Source organism: Dermacentor albipictus, chromosome 8, assembly GCF_038994185.2.
Source record: "Dermacentor albipictus isolate Rhodes 1998 colony chromosome 8, USDA_Dalb.pri_finalv2, whole genome shotgun sequence".
Lineage (NCBI taxonomy): Eukaryota > Metazoa > Arthropoda > Arachnida > Ixodida > Ixodidae > Dermacentor > Dermacentor albipictus.
Window position 1 is genome coordinate 129,169,997 of NC_091828.1, and position 15,075 is coordinate 129,185,071.

Below are 15,075 nucleotides of genomic sequence, written 5' to 3' on the forward strand. Positions count from 1 at the left end.
AAACAAGGTGGCTGTCGAGACCGATTCCACCTACACACGTCAAATTGTTTTCTTCTGACTGGTGCCACTGTTGGTTGTGCCGTAACAATACGATAATGCATTACTGCATGTTCTCATAAGAACCACGAGTTTGCCAACAATCTGCTTAGTTGTTTCTAATGCTCCCTTTGTGCTTTTGATGAAGCACGCTTTATAATGTGCAGTATGAGTATTGAAAGAAACTTTACATTGTTTTGAATACCAGGTTTGAAGATTGTTTGACGTTAATAGTAAGAAGGATGTACATTATTTGCAAACTATTCAAAAAATATTTTATATTCAATTCGATTCACTTCTGGCACTATTTGATTTGCATTTGATTTGCTAATGGAACTATTAGATTGATATGATTCCCCCTCAAAAACTGCTATTCGCATGCCCGTACTCAAAGACTTTCAGTTGGTAGACAGTGCTTGTTCTGTGTGTTCTTCCTTAGTTGTCCTTATCTGTTTGTGCGCTGCTTACAATGTATGATTAAACTGCTTCAATGCCCTGTACATACAACTCTAATTTATGACTCAGTTCTAAGCCTTGTTTGCCCAATACATGCTTTGTAGGCAACCCCGGGCTATCAACCTGCGAGCACACACTATGCAAATATGGAAGTGCAGCGAACAAACAAATCAATCCTTGAGAGAAGAACACACAGCCCACCTTTGGCGACCAGACCAGGGTAGAGGCAACGATACTGCTGGCTCCAGTAGGCACAGACACGGCGCCCCTCGGGCAGTTCTTTCAGGGAGCGTGGCTTGACTTCACGCACCTTTCAGGTAAGAGCAACATGGGCTGGTAAGCTATGGACGGCATGCTCAAAATAAAGGTCTCGCATCTTCTCACAACATGCTCGTAACACCAGAGAGGATGTCATTCTTGGCTTACCCTAACATTTCATTAGCACCACGACTGTAGCACTATAAAGGTAGCAACTATCTAGCAACTATAGCAGCAACTATCCTACAAAGCACTTGGATTAATTTTTTAGCAGCAACTGTGCCCTAAAATGTGCCGAGTGCATCAATGACAAAGGACGTTTCAGCTGGGAGGCCATCTGTGGTATCCCTGCTGTACACATCATGACAGTTCACCATAGGTAAAGTGCTGCTCATCTCACATGAGCAGGCAGTGACAAATGAATATAACCAAAACTGGCTACAAATTACTTACCAGGAGGAACTTCATTCCATCTACACTTACAAATTTTCAGTAGAAATCAGTACTGGAACGCATTATGCAGAAAATTTCAATCAGGTACAGTGACAACACTAAGATTAAAGCACTAGTTTACAATGTTAGCAGTTATTTCCAAAGAAACTACTTATACAGTAAAAAAATTTATAGACATGAAGGGAAAATTTATCCCACATATATGGCATTATGTGTGTGCTACTGTTCTACAAGTGCTGTAATTCTAGGATAAATGTTTGTACCATGTGTTATGTGACAGCTTATCACTGAATGTACACCTCATGGTACAAGTGCATTTTGGAGCATGTAGGTCTCGCACATCCCTAGCTAATTCTAAAATCGTACATTCAATTTAAGCGCTGTGGATGCCAGGTAAAAAGTATTTACACAAACAAAATTAAGACTCCTTTGTTGACATGTTTCACATTATTTCCATGATACAATATCCTCACAATCATTCGAAACATTCTTGTTCAGTACTTTACGTAAAAAAAAAAAAGAAGACAAGCATTTTTGTCTGCAATGAGCATCAAATATGCTTCATTCTGCTGTAGTTCAGCAACGATGACACAGGCACAGATCTGGTTATCACCCATTAAGAAAATTTAATATAGAAGGCAAAAAATGACCGTGAAATCATGACATTTAAAGGGACCCTGAAACGATTTTGATGATTTTCTACACACGTACTGAGTCCTTAGAGTAGGTGCTTCTGATCATTCATTGACGCGTCTAAGTGCTCCACGTAAAGCGTGTAATTTATTATAAGGCTTTAAAAATGTACATCGCTGCCGACCGCAGCACTGTGCCTGGCTGAATTTTCAGCCGCCCCTATCTATTTGATGTCATTCACCCAATTGACGTCAGTAGGGCGAGCTATCCGATTGGCTACCCAGGGCACGTCATCGATAATTTTTCCAACTTTACGGAGAACAAATGTTGTTCGTAATAGTTGGAATGCGAGTTAATTTGTTTCCATAAAAAGAAAGTAACAGAAAGAGAATCCACAAGAACAATTTCTCAGTACACTTAAGCACTTCTGGCACACAGCAAGCGTCGTCTGCTTGTGTTATAACGTGCTTCATTTTGAAGAGAGCTCCGCGGTCAGTGTCGGTCTCAGTCTTTTCGCGAGCACCATGATTCGCCTTTGTTGTGTTGTGGACTGCAAACGTAGCAAGTGGCAATATGTCAAGCTGCGACATCGTGTCCCTCTGCAAGGCAGCAGATGAGCGAAGTGGCTCCAGCGCATCGGACTGTTGCTATCCGATCGGCGCCAGAATTTGCACGTTTGTGGCCGTCACTTTACACCAGAGGCTTACTACCACAATAGCGTTTCACGAGTCCGGTATTCAGGTAAACACAAACGTAAGGGGTCAGGGCCTTGCCGTTTGACCCTGCCATTTCAAGGGATGAGCAAAAGTGCAAACGTGAAATGGTCTGCACGGTGCAGCCACCTGGTGGCACAGTGCTCAACCAAACACAGTAGCAGTAACGAAGTGTATTCTTCTTTGCTGCAGGTGTAAACATTTCGTAGGATCGCAATCGATAACACGTTGCTTTTGTAAATGTTTAAAATGTTTTACACTTGGTCAGAGTAATATTAGCTCTTTGTTTGGCTGGTTAAGCTCTGCGCCACCAGGTGGCTGGACTGTGTAGACCTATCAGGCCACTCACATACGTCAACGCTAAAGTTCCTTCATCAGTTTGAGTTTATGCCTCCACCTTTCTGTCAAAATGCCCAGCTCACCAGTGGTTACCGAAATACCAGACATGTTCGGCGCTACGACAGAATGCTCGCAACACACGCTGCTTCAATAGATCTCACGTGAGGTCAACTGCCAAGCAGCTGGCGGAGAGATTGGAGAGGCTTCGCGTGCTCATTCCTAAAGAACCGGAAGTAGATGACACGACCCGCCATCATGACACAGAGCCAGTGAAGGCAGAGCTTAGCCCCGATCACTCAGCGAACGAGTTGAGGAGAAAATGCATTGCTATGGAGGAGGGTAACTTGTAATCGTCTGTAACTATCTTAATGTGAGACGCTTTACACAAATTGTGGAGCGAATTATTAACTTTAGCTGTACCCTACGCATCTACAAAATTTGACCGAACCGTTTCAGGGGCCCCTTAAGAGACTGCCACATACATCAACGCCAGGGTTGACTGATGAAGATATGTCATCTGCTGAACACAGCGGCCAGAATCGGTACACATCTAGGCACGCCGTAGTGGGGCACTCCGGATTAATTCTGACCACCGGGGGATCTTTAATGTGCCCCAAATGCATGGTACACGAGCGTTTTTGCATTTCGCCCCCATCGAAATGTGGCCATCACGGCCAGGATTTTATCCCGCGACCTTGTGCTTAGCAGCAAAACATCATAGCCGCTAAGTCACCGCAGTGGGTTGAAGTGCTCTAAAGCACCTCGCACAACATTTGCAGAGAGCTGCTGAAAAATGGGAGCTCACCGCTTCCTTGAGGATCTCTTCCCGTGAAAATATGTGTGGTCTGTTGCCTCTTTCGCCGTCAAGTGTGATGCCATAGCTGCCAAAAGGGGGGAGGGGGGGGGGAATAATAATAACAAAAATTTTTTAAAAGAAACAATGTTGGGGCAAAAAAGTATTTTTAAAATTCGTGCGATGACTTAATCGTGCATTAACACTCATGTACAGACTTGAAGGTAGAACCGAAAGTCCCAATCTATGAGTGAAAAGCAATGGCTCTGTGGGGCACATCTTATATTGTCTTGTCTTTTATTTTGTGATACATCTGATGTAGCTATAGTTAGATGATTGCATGTAGACAGTGACTAAATGGCTGGGCATTCCTTCTCTCAAATGCATCTAGAAAAGGGAGATTAGATTTCATTCTATCTTTTGAAAGCTGGCGGCAAGCACAAGTACCCAATCTGGCAACTTTATGAAACAAGAAAAAAAAAAATCTTTATCAACCAGCACCTGTGATAGATTATTTTACTCTCCCATTAACAATGCACTCTGATGACAAAAAAGGGTAAGCACAAAGAATCTGAACAGGTTGTTACGACCTGCTCCGTTAAGCTCCTGAGCACTTACACATCTGGTGCCTGAATTTCATTGATGTAGCCTGTATAGAACAGGCCATCCTCTAGCATTACAACACGGGTGAGGTCATGAAGATCCTCGGGCAGGAGGTAGCACTGCTGCGGTTGATCTGCATCAACAAGGGCAAAACAAAGTCCTTTTTCAGCAAGCACTGGTTCCGAACGATAGCTGACGTCCCTTTTAATGAGCAATTAGTGCGCATACTCTCAACTTAATCCAATGAAAGCGACATTACTTCGCCTGCAACATTTACTATTAAGGATTACCTAAAACACCTGCAAAACCATTGCTATCTGTGTAAAATTTCAACTCTAAATTCAAGGACCAGCCTACAGTTGCCCGAAGTCAATTGCCTACTATTACTATTGCCAAAGATAAGCCCTGCATGTTCAGACAACAGTTTGCGTGCTCTGCTTGCCAGAGACAAGCTCGTATTAGCAGTTCAGGAAGTCCCAAATTTGGCAGCTAATTGTTATTTCATTCCCTTTATGTTTCAGTGATTTCATTTACAAATAATGTACGTGTCAACTGAAACCCTCTTTTTCAAAATATGTTTTCTAATCTGATGTTCAGGGTGAATATGATTGATAAATTGCACATTAAAGAAATTTTTATATGTGTATATTGTATCCAATAAATTGGCAGAATATTATTGGGATAATTTCAGGGTATGGCAGGTTAATGCTGTTCGTGAGATTGAAAGACAGCACATGTCACCATACCATGTTTATTATATGTACCATCACATGACAGACTGATCAAAACTATCAACCCATAATGTTACCAAAGAAACCGAGCCAGATGATCCCTTATGTCAGAGCTCGAGCCCTTGTCTCATACTTATCAAAACAATTAAATAAAAACCAAACATTATCATCAAAAGAGATAGCTAGCAAGAGCTGCTTTGCATGCAGCGATCAGAATCTGATTTTGGTCCCATGGTATAGCACTCTCAATGTCTTTGCAGGCTACAAAATGGTGACAAGGAATTTGAAATCACACTACATTACAGCCCACTGTAAGGGTAAGGTAAATAAAAGTGAACATGCTAAAACAGACACAAGGTCTTGTAAATATCGGCTGCTACAAGATATTTAATACTTTCCTGTTCCTAAAGCATTATCATCCCTGGCCAGTCCAAACAAAACACACACACACATTAGAAATCCGATTCCAGAGAGACAGTGCAGTGGTTTAGCAAAATTCAAATTGTACTGCACTTCGTTAAAGGCAAAAGAAGCCAAATGAACAATGTGTTTATAACTAGAGGACAAGAATTAAACATGAGTTGCATTCACAGCAAAAAATACAACAAGGAAGATGCCCTTTTGAAATCAGAAAACATAAAATGATAGAAAGAGAAAATTGTGCCACATGTAGCACTGTGGTGTAAGAGTGAACATGTATTTGTGTACATTGGCATTTAAAAGCCCAATGTGAGTATATCAGTGAGCCTTTTCGACTATCAGTCCCTGACAGTTCCAGACTGCTTGAGACTCCTGTCTCGCATTGTTTCTCGAACAGCTTCGGAAACTCCACCCACCTGTCCGAGAGCTGCCAGAATAGTGTTCCTTTTTCATGGACCGGAAGTTGCAGACTGTCCGCAGGCTCTCGGAGCTGTCAGTAGATTTTTGCTCATACAAGCACAAGCAGCTAGCGGACGATGGCTGTCTTAAAAAGATGCGCGAGGTGTTTGACGCCATGTTGTGAAAGATGCTGTGTGTGTCTGCATACCTTGCGCATTCGAGACGGCACATATTGTGCACTCAGCTATTGCTTCTGTTACAGTAGTGCATTGTGTGCCATCATGTGACTTCTTCACAAGCAGTCTAATTGCTGCAGCTTTAGTCTTCAAATTTCTTAAGAGAGAAGCACAGTGATCAAGTGCACATGTTTGCTTTTCTTGATGTGTTTCACCAAGTCTGTCATGTTCGATGATATATGCATAGCAAACAGGTAGATTTCACTTTTCAGGTGAGTGGAACTGGTGTGCAAGGAAGCATATCATATTGAATGTGGCTATTTCACACCAGTAGCTGGGGTGATATACAATCGGAGCTTTGCCAATTGCTGTTGACGTACATGTTGATCCCTTCTGTTGCCAAGTTCAAGCGGTTGCTTTTTGACGTTTAGGATTAGTAGACGGTGTACATGCGCTCTATCCTAGACACGTGTCGGGCCTTTAGTAGGCAGTCTCACGAGCTTCGAGGACATCGGCAGATTCTTTCTGCATGAGCGGCGACGTGGCACGACCCCGACTTATGTCTCTGTAGAAATTCTGCTTAAATTTTGCAGGCAATCAGTCAGCTTAATTACAGCGGTTAAAGGGCACAAAGATCGAGAGCGCATCGTAAACTGCGCTTGCAAACACATTCTATGCACTCAGGCTGCTATTCCACTACGCAAGCTTTAAGGTTGTGTCGGTGATGTGTCCGCTCAAACTGCAACATTTCAGAGGCCATGCTAATGAATTTGTTGAGTAGGGGGCTATCTGCGAGTAGCTAAGAGAAGATAATGGTGGCCAGGAGAGTGACTTCGGGTCATGGTGTTCTCGAATGAAACCTTGAACAGCCCCAACAGCTGGATCATGCGACTGACCCACTCTTCTGGCAGGGCTAGTCAGACCGGACGCTGCAGACAGTTTGTGGACAGTCTGGGATTACATAATCGAAGAGGCCCACTAAAACAATCTCTGTACTGTCACTTTCCTTGTTTTCTTCTTCTTCTTTCTTTTCTTTTTATTTGCAGTACAAGGTTGATTTGAATTCAGACATGGCAGAGGCCTCAAATGCTTATCTGTACAATCCCAAGAATTTATCTTTGAAAGCTTTGAAAGTCTCAATTGAAAATAAAATAAAAAGATGTATGATGACCAAGCAACAAAAAAAAAAAGTGAGCTCACCCAAACCACTTCGCACAGCTGCCGAGAGCCGGCTCAAGGGCACATTTTCAGTTGAGTCACTCCCTTGGTCATCTGAGTCGGTGTCATTGGGTGTTGGCCCAACTGCTCGAGAGCACTTGCGGAGCACAGACACCAATTTCCGCCTGGCCACTCGGCGCTAGAAAAACACCAGATGCTTGGGTCATCCTAGGCATGCAAACAGCGTTCGATATGTACACATTTAGTCATATAATTATGCACAAGGGCACCATGTAAAACTTCTCTTTTGCCATCGCAAGATATCTAAGGCAAAATTGAAGGTGTCATATGTCACACTACATTCAGGACTTTCAATGCCAAGCAGCTCACAAACAGAATGCTGCAATCTTGAATAGTGTGCTTATTTATCACCATGAAACACACCTAATATGATATGTTGAAGTTAGCGCATTGTGGTGTCGTCTCCCTTCTGTCCTTGTTTGCTGATGCTAAATATGCTTTCCAGGTCAGTTTACCAACACGCCCAACAAATGGCAATGCTTAATATGATAGGTTGGACCAAGGTCTTTCACTACTTTCCATCTGGTCATGAAGCTTCTGCGTGATGCTATAGGAGAGCTTCATATTTTGCCCGCAGTGGACGCACTGCAGCGATGGCACAAGTAGAAGGTGGGCTAGAACAGACGCCGAACGGGCGCCACAGGGGTTCTGTGTGTATGCTATGCTGTTTGGATTTTCAAGGAGATTTTTTAACTGTTTAATACAGACAATAATTTGATATATCTGAGTTTGACATATCTGAGATCAATTTTATTTCATGCATTGCTGTGCCACAGCACGTGCATGTGATGGCCCAGTTGCTCAATAGTTGAATCCCCAAAAAACACACACACACACACGCTCAAGAGGAAGAAAGAGTGATGATAGTGAATGCATGCTAACCACAGTGGGAGTAGAGGAGGAAGAAGCATTGGGATTGGGGTCAGTTCTCGGTGGTTCAGAGCATTCCAAGGGAAAAGAGGGAGCAGCTGCGCCAGTTGTGGCCTTGCCAGAAGGTTTGGAAGCCGTGGGTGTAGTGGCATTCGCCTGGAAAGAAGTCACACCTCAGCTGAGTCTATACAACTTGCTAAGTCCAGACATATGGCAGTGTGCAAAGTCCACAAAAAAAAGAAAATGTTTTTTTTTCTTTTGTTGAAATTGTTTAATGCTACACCCTAGTTCTTCTCAACGATCAACTCTCATAAAAATTGTTTATGCCAATGCCAGATGATGTACCACAACACCTTCCATTTTCTCATCGATAGTTGTTGTTGTGCCGTAAAACATCAGATCCTTCCAGCGCATGTACTTTTCCAGCATCTTGCTGGCACCCACAATTACAGAGCCAAATTTTGAATGGAAGGCATGCAGGTTTCAAACCCTTTAAGACGTCTTTCTAGATATTTTTTAATGCTTTAAAGGCGAACTGGACCAAAATTACACTTTGGCTAAGTTGGTTATAGATGCGTACTACCATACACCATCGAAGTGACCTTGGCAAGGATTCAGGGCTGCTACTGCCTAATTTTATCATTAGCAGCCTCTAAATTGCACCTAAGCAGATGACACGTACAGCTTGTGTATAGTGGACATAACATGAATCGCAGTATGCCGCCTCTGAAATTTTTCAGTGTGTCCTGGGCAGCTGTGGCCACTGCCTAATCTCAGATGTCCTGTCAAGGAGATGCACTGGTTCTCAATGCTTCTGGATCATGCGTCACTTACAGCAAACCATAATGGTGGCTTTCTTTTTTCTCATGTCCCCTCAGTTTCGGTACTAAAAGCATATTTTTTTGCTGACTCCTTGTGATGCATCTACTCATGTTTAAAACGTAAAATTTTGCATTGAAACAGCTCTATACCTATACCACCTGAAGCTAAGCTCTTTATGCCAACTTTCAATTCCAACTACAGCATTTTGTTGTAGTTGGAATTGAAATGTAACCTTCTTAACTTAATTGGCCACATTTATTTATAGTACGCGTATCTATGCATTGGTGTTTGCCGCTGCCATGATGACACAATGATGACATGATGATGGCAATATTGTAAAGCATATATTATGGCTTACAACACCGCAAGTGAGCTATGAGTGCACAACTTACCTTTCACTCTGAAAAATAACATTAGGAGAAAATTCTTGTTGGTACCAGTGAAAGTTGGTAATCGGAAGATGTGAAACAAGGAAAGAAGCATGGAAAATGGTGCAGGGAGGACTATGGAAGGGTAGTGTCAGATGGTACGCAATGAATGTTGTCTGATGCCACATAGAAAAGTGGCCAAATGTTAAATCTATGCGATCTAACACTGGCCAAACATACAAGCAAAGCTAGGAAAGTTTTTAAATATGCTCCTGTTCTTGTATACCACTGTGTATTGTACTGTGTGAGGGAAGGCACAGTGTGAAACAAGCTGGTGTCATGGCTAGAGCCTATGTTCGTGCCGTGCGTCAAGTAAGCACAAATCGAAGTGTGAACTAGCAGAAAAACCACTAGAAAGGAAAGCAAACATAAGATTTGCCAGAAAAGGCAGCAACAGTGCCTAATTTTCAATGTCTGTTTGCCTTAAGCATGCAACCCAAAATAAAGTAAAATGCCAGGTTATTCAAAATGCAGTAACAATAAAATAGCCCAACATGACTGTAAATGCATCTTTCTGGCAACACTGTGTGAAACAAATGCATTCTCAGTTGTCATGGTAATCATGTTGATAGGACTGCACACCGATGGTTGTCTTTTCAGCCACCATATGATGTTAACATGCAATTCCCAAGGCGTTTGTTAGCCTATCTGGCCATAAAAGAAAACAGTTTTTACTTGACGTTTCTTGCAGCATCAGCAAAAGCAACACCACACCGCATAGCAGGCAATGTGACGCTGCACTTGAGCAAATTACACTGACACAAACACAAAGCTGGCACAAGCAAGCCTTTGAGAATGACCCATTTTTATAAGTAACTGGATGCAAGGAGTCACCCAACATGCTATGAGGAAGCAAAAAAGGATTAATGTTTTCATCCACCTGAAAACATCTACAAAGGCAGGAAATTAAAACGAAATTCTCAAATCATCTACTACGACAAACCTGGGCCAAAAAGCACAAGTGATAAATAGTAGGCACAGGTATGTTGGTCAAGTACAGCGTAGTGCCAATGGCCAGTTGACATAGTGAATGCTTGTAATATGGTCGAAGCAGTTTTTAATGAATCTGTCCACTCGAACTTTGGTGCGTGTTAAGACATAATGGGAAAATTTGAAGCCTTAGGTATGGCAGGTCATGTGATCATCTACTGTAGAATTATGTGTGTCAGAGGACCACCTGCACACGTGCTGGAGCCTGCATGGCCACATGAAGAGTAATGTATCATTCACTGCACCATGTAACACGATGTAATGTCCTAAGAGGTCACATACGCATGCAAGACAGCTGTGTTTGCACATATGGGACCATGTAGACATGCACATCACGACGGTGAACTGGGTCTTCAGACTACTTAATGCTGTAACTCAATTTGCCACATGCCGCACCCTCGCTTTCTAGATAATGTGCACCAACTGCAGTACGTATGTACCAGCATTCTCCACACATCAACAAAATATTGGCTTTCCTGCAAAGGGCAGTCTTCTAATGCTCGAGATCACTACACATTCAAGTACAGAAACAGAAAAATATATCTCACATTATACTTGGAGCAGCATTCTGAATATGTAACACAAGCAGGTTTCTTAACCTGGCAAGATGATTTTTAATATCTTGTATTGTACTTTTGCAAATACTATTACAGCGATTAGACTTGCCCGTACCGTTAGAGCACATATAACACAAGCTTTATGCCAAGAAAGGTGCACCTCTGCTCATGCTTTTAGTAGTTTGAGTGAAGCACAAGACACATTCACTCAACCTAGGTCTGACAGAGTAGCCTCTTAGACCAATGTACTATATGAAGGGTAAAGACTTCGGCATGTCGGTTGCTCATGTTTAAAATAACAACAGCACTAGAAAGAAGGTCAAATGCAGAAAAACAAACACAGCACTGACTTCCAACATGTTGGAAGTCAGCGCTGTGTGTGTCTTTCTTTGTCCCTGTTTGTTGCGCTATTCTTATATGAAATTTTAAGTCAGCGCTGTGTGTCTTTCTTCGTTTGCTGCTGTTTCTTGCACTGTTATTATTTTAAACACGCTACTCTCTTTGCGAGATGCCATCAGTCAAACACTTGCAGGTTTGCTAAGTCCCCAACCAGAGCAAACTTTATGCCATGTAACTTAATAATAGTACAGGCTGTAGGGCTAACTGGTCCATACCTGTAAAATCAAGAACTGCAACTTAGATTACAATGAAAAAAGGGCCCATTCAGTTCTTTCATTGCCATCTAAGCAGCACATTTTTGTTATGCAAGTGTGAACCACACAGTGAGGCTCGCATTACACTGCATTACCGTCAAACTTTGATTGAACAAGCACAGATAGAACAAATTATTTAATGTAATGCAGCCGGGGGCCAGCGTGCTGGCCATATGACATTTTCAAGCTCGCCATGTAAATCCGATGTTTCATGACAGGCTGCTCGAAGCTATGAAAAAGGACCTTTGTGCGCCTTTGAACAACGTTCGGAACAAGGGCCCACTGTAGCCACCATGTATGGCGCTTCACAAACACGGAAGCCGTGAACAATCATCATCCGTACACTTGCTTTCATTGGTGAGGAGGTTTGTTGGCTTTATGAAGGTTGTGCGACTGCTGTTGATAAGTTTATTCGGTACGAAACCGTAACTTTAGTTGCCAATACCCGACAACACAGCTTTGATTAGGCCTAATGGGCTAGACAGTGCGGCCAATGTTGTGGCCGTGATGAAAATTTGCCGCCGGCAAATTTGATAACGGGTCGCAAACCATTGCAGCAAGCTTGTCGCTGGTATGTTCCTACGGGTGGCTCATCAGTGATTGGTTGTGAGATCGTGAGTACGGGTTAGATTGACAATGGCGGAAGTGGCATTCGGGTCCACAGGCCGTGAGCATGTGTGACAAGTTGGTCTCTGTACTTGCATATGGGCAGAAAGCTCTCAACTGCATAAATCTGCATGCATGAACACTGAACACGCGTATCCAATAAGATCAGCATGCCTTCCGGTAGCTAATTGGCCCGACCTTCACACATGCTTCCGCGCTTTCCAGCTTGACCAATCCATTCGACTTCGTTGAACTTTGCACTGATAGAGATGACAGACGCCATTGCTGTTGCTTAAATGAGGCATAGCATTCCTGACTTTCTAGTGTATGGGTTTGAAGCATTCCTGGTAAGCTAAGGGGGCCATTCCACCATTTCTTTCTTCTCATTCGCACTGGTATAAGCGCTGTCCAAATTTGTAGAAAGGTCGAGGTCACCTAGACGCTGTCAAGGTCGTCTGCTTTAAGCGCAGCTTAGAACCATACTGTTCTGGAGGCCCATCTTGCCACTCTTAGTATTTACTCTGGAGTGAAATTTTCAGTATATATGCAAATGGCGGCCAGAAAACGCCCGCAAAAAAGCGGCCGGAGGCAGGCAGGCACAAGAAGCAAACGGGTGAATTTCCGTGTATACACGACTCAGGGCTTCTCAGTAATGCTTTTTTTTCTTTTTTCCCCCTTTTTTTCCTTTTTCTTTTTTTTTTTCACACACATTTTAAGTGAATGTGTGATTTATCCACATTATGGAGGATAAACAGGGTGTCTACCAAGCTGACATTTCTAAGTTCCCCGAGTTTTCCAGGTTTTCCCTGAGTGCCTTGGCGAAATTCCCTGAGTGATGCAGAACTATGTTTTATGTTAAGACGGGCTGAAACAATATCGCTCAATGCTACCACTGTCTAGTAAGCATATGAAGAAAATGTTAAAAAACAACTTAATCCAATTACAATACTAAAGAGTAGTGTTTATGTTATTAAAAAAAAAGAATAGAAGGAAGGGGTTAGTAAAATGCACAGCAAATAATATGTCTTCGAAAAAAAATTGCAAATCGAGTCGGACATTCTCAAATACAAATAAAAAGGAGATGCATACAGAAGCAAGTATTTTCCAATATGAGTTATTTCTACCAACTGATAGCAAGCTCAGTGGTATGAGGCCCGAACTTTGTCACAATTGAGATTCTCTCTCAACAGCTTGCAAGTCAACCTCAACTGTCCTGACAAACCCTCAGCCCTCGCACGATGCCTCAGTGTTGTGTTTCACTGCTTTAAAGAGTTTATTTTGGTTTGGATGAGAGACACCTGCAACTCGGCATCAGCCAACACTTTGTTTTTTAGCTCGAAACGGCGGCAGCAACCTTCCTTTCCCGTTCATTCCCTAATGTGTAGGTCCTCCTTCCGCCACTCATTCGCCCCACGGACCATTTGAAGCATCTTCTCGGTCAGTTGCACAGTCCGCGTCCGATATTTCGAACTCCCTCGGGACCGCGCAAATGTCAGAAAAATCAGCCAGTTGGAAAAAATAAATGCATGCATTTACTGCATGCATTTACCGTGTCAAGTGGAAATAGCCCCTTCCTACGCTTGTTATGCTTCACCGCAATACTTTTGCGTATGCTTTACCAAGTAGCCCTCCTGTACAAAGGCAAAGTTGACTTTTGGGAACCAGCATGATGCAACGCACCATGCTTTCCAAGCTTCTAAGCCAATCACGCGGACCGCAAAGGCAGAGTCCGTGCCATTGCTGACAGCAGCGAATTCTTTCAATAAAGAAGGCGGCACCCAATGGCAAGAAGCTTCATAGCGAACGTCGAAGCAGCTAGGCCTTGCGTTGCCACAGTGGTGGCTACGGCTGCCAGCGGATCTGCGTGCGAGAGCGCCGGTTCGAGGCGGGGAGATAATCAAAATGGCAGCGGTGGTGGCTTTGATTAATGCCATGTCGGACCTGTGGTCACAGCAAAACGTCCAGAAAATTGGACGGCGAAGACTTCTTGCGTCAGAAATTTGACGTTCTGATACATTGACTCTATGGGGTACGTGGTGGTGCCACGAAGCCATCCAAATTATCGGGAATCCGGAAAGTCGGTCGTTGACTGTACACTGGCAACTCCTCCAGCCGACGACAGGGCGTCAAAGACGATTCATTACGATTTCTGTCTGTTACTCGAGCCAGCGCATTACCTTGGCTTTGGACCCTCTCCATAAAATTACAGCTAATTTTCCCTGATAGAAGCCCAAATTCCTCGAGTTTTTCCAGACTACTCAAAATCCCTGAGAATTCCCGGTTTTCCCGGTTAGTGGACACTCTGATAAATCAAGGGATCTATTAGGCATGTAAAGCCCTCTGGGCTGGACCTCTCCGCGATAAGATAGCCTCGCTGCCTAGAGGATTATCTGACTATGCTATGTCGGATACTTGGCTGCCATAGTCAGAAGATCGAATCCTCATAAGAAAAAAGGTTTTCTTTCCTTTTTCTTTTTAAATCTGAGGATGGTGAGCTCGAATTCCACCTCCTCCAGCGCACTATGTCTCCAGGCTTGGAGTGGTGCCTCACACCGGCAAAAGATGCCAAGAGGTAGTGGGGCTATACTAATCCAGGTAAAACCAAATTAGGAACACCCACTAAGCTTCAACAAAAGACGCTCCCTCACCAGAACAGAAATTGGCATCCCTGGTGCAGTATTCGGCCACTACCTCCCTCACAATTCCTACAATCAACCCATGGTCCTCGGACCCCAGGAGCTGTGGAGAAACTGACCAATGCGGCGGTCAGACCTGTAACACAGCAGAGGGTGCTAAGAAACTTTGGACCAGGACAGGCCGCCAATGAAAATTGGCCCTATCAACCTTTTCCGTTCCTTCAATCCTTCTTTTGCCCTCCTCATCGCTCCACTGTCGCTACG

The 15,075-nt window shown here is 43.4% G+C and overlaps 1 protein-coding gene across 1 annotated transcript in view; it reads right to left on the reverse strand.

Annotated features, from left to right (window-relative positions):
• The window catches only part of wge (winged eye), a 215,585-nt gene that overhangs the window by 20,385 nt on the left and 180,125 nt on the right, over positions 1–15,075 (reverse strand). Inside the window, exons 20-24 of the mRNA XM_065452681.1 lie at positions 8,132–8,275; positions 7,211–7,367; positions 4,300–4,417; positions 3,694–3,769; positions 694–802 (exon numbers count right to left, since the gene is read on the reverse strand). Of these exons, the coding sequence (XP_065308753.1) occupies positions 694–802; positions 3,694–3,769; positions 4,300–4,417; positions 7,211–7,367; positions 8,132–8,275 (604 nt within the window). The remainder of the gene's footprint in view (positions 1–693; positions 803–3,693; positions 3,770–4,299; positions 4,418–7,210; positions 7,368–8,131; positions 8,276–15,075) is intronic.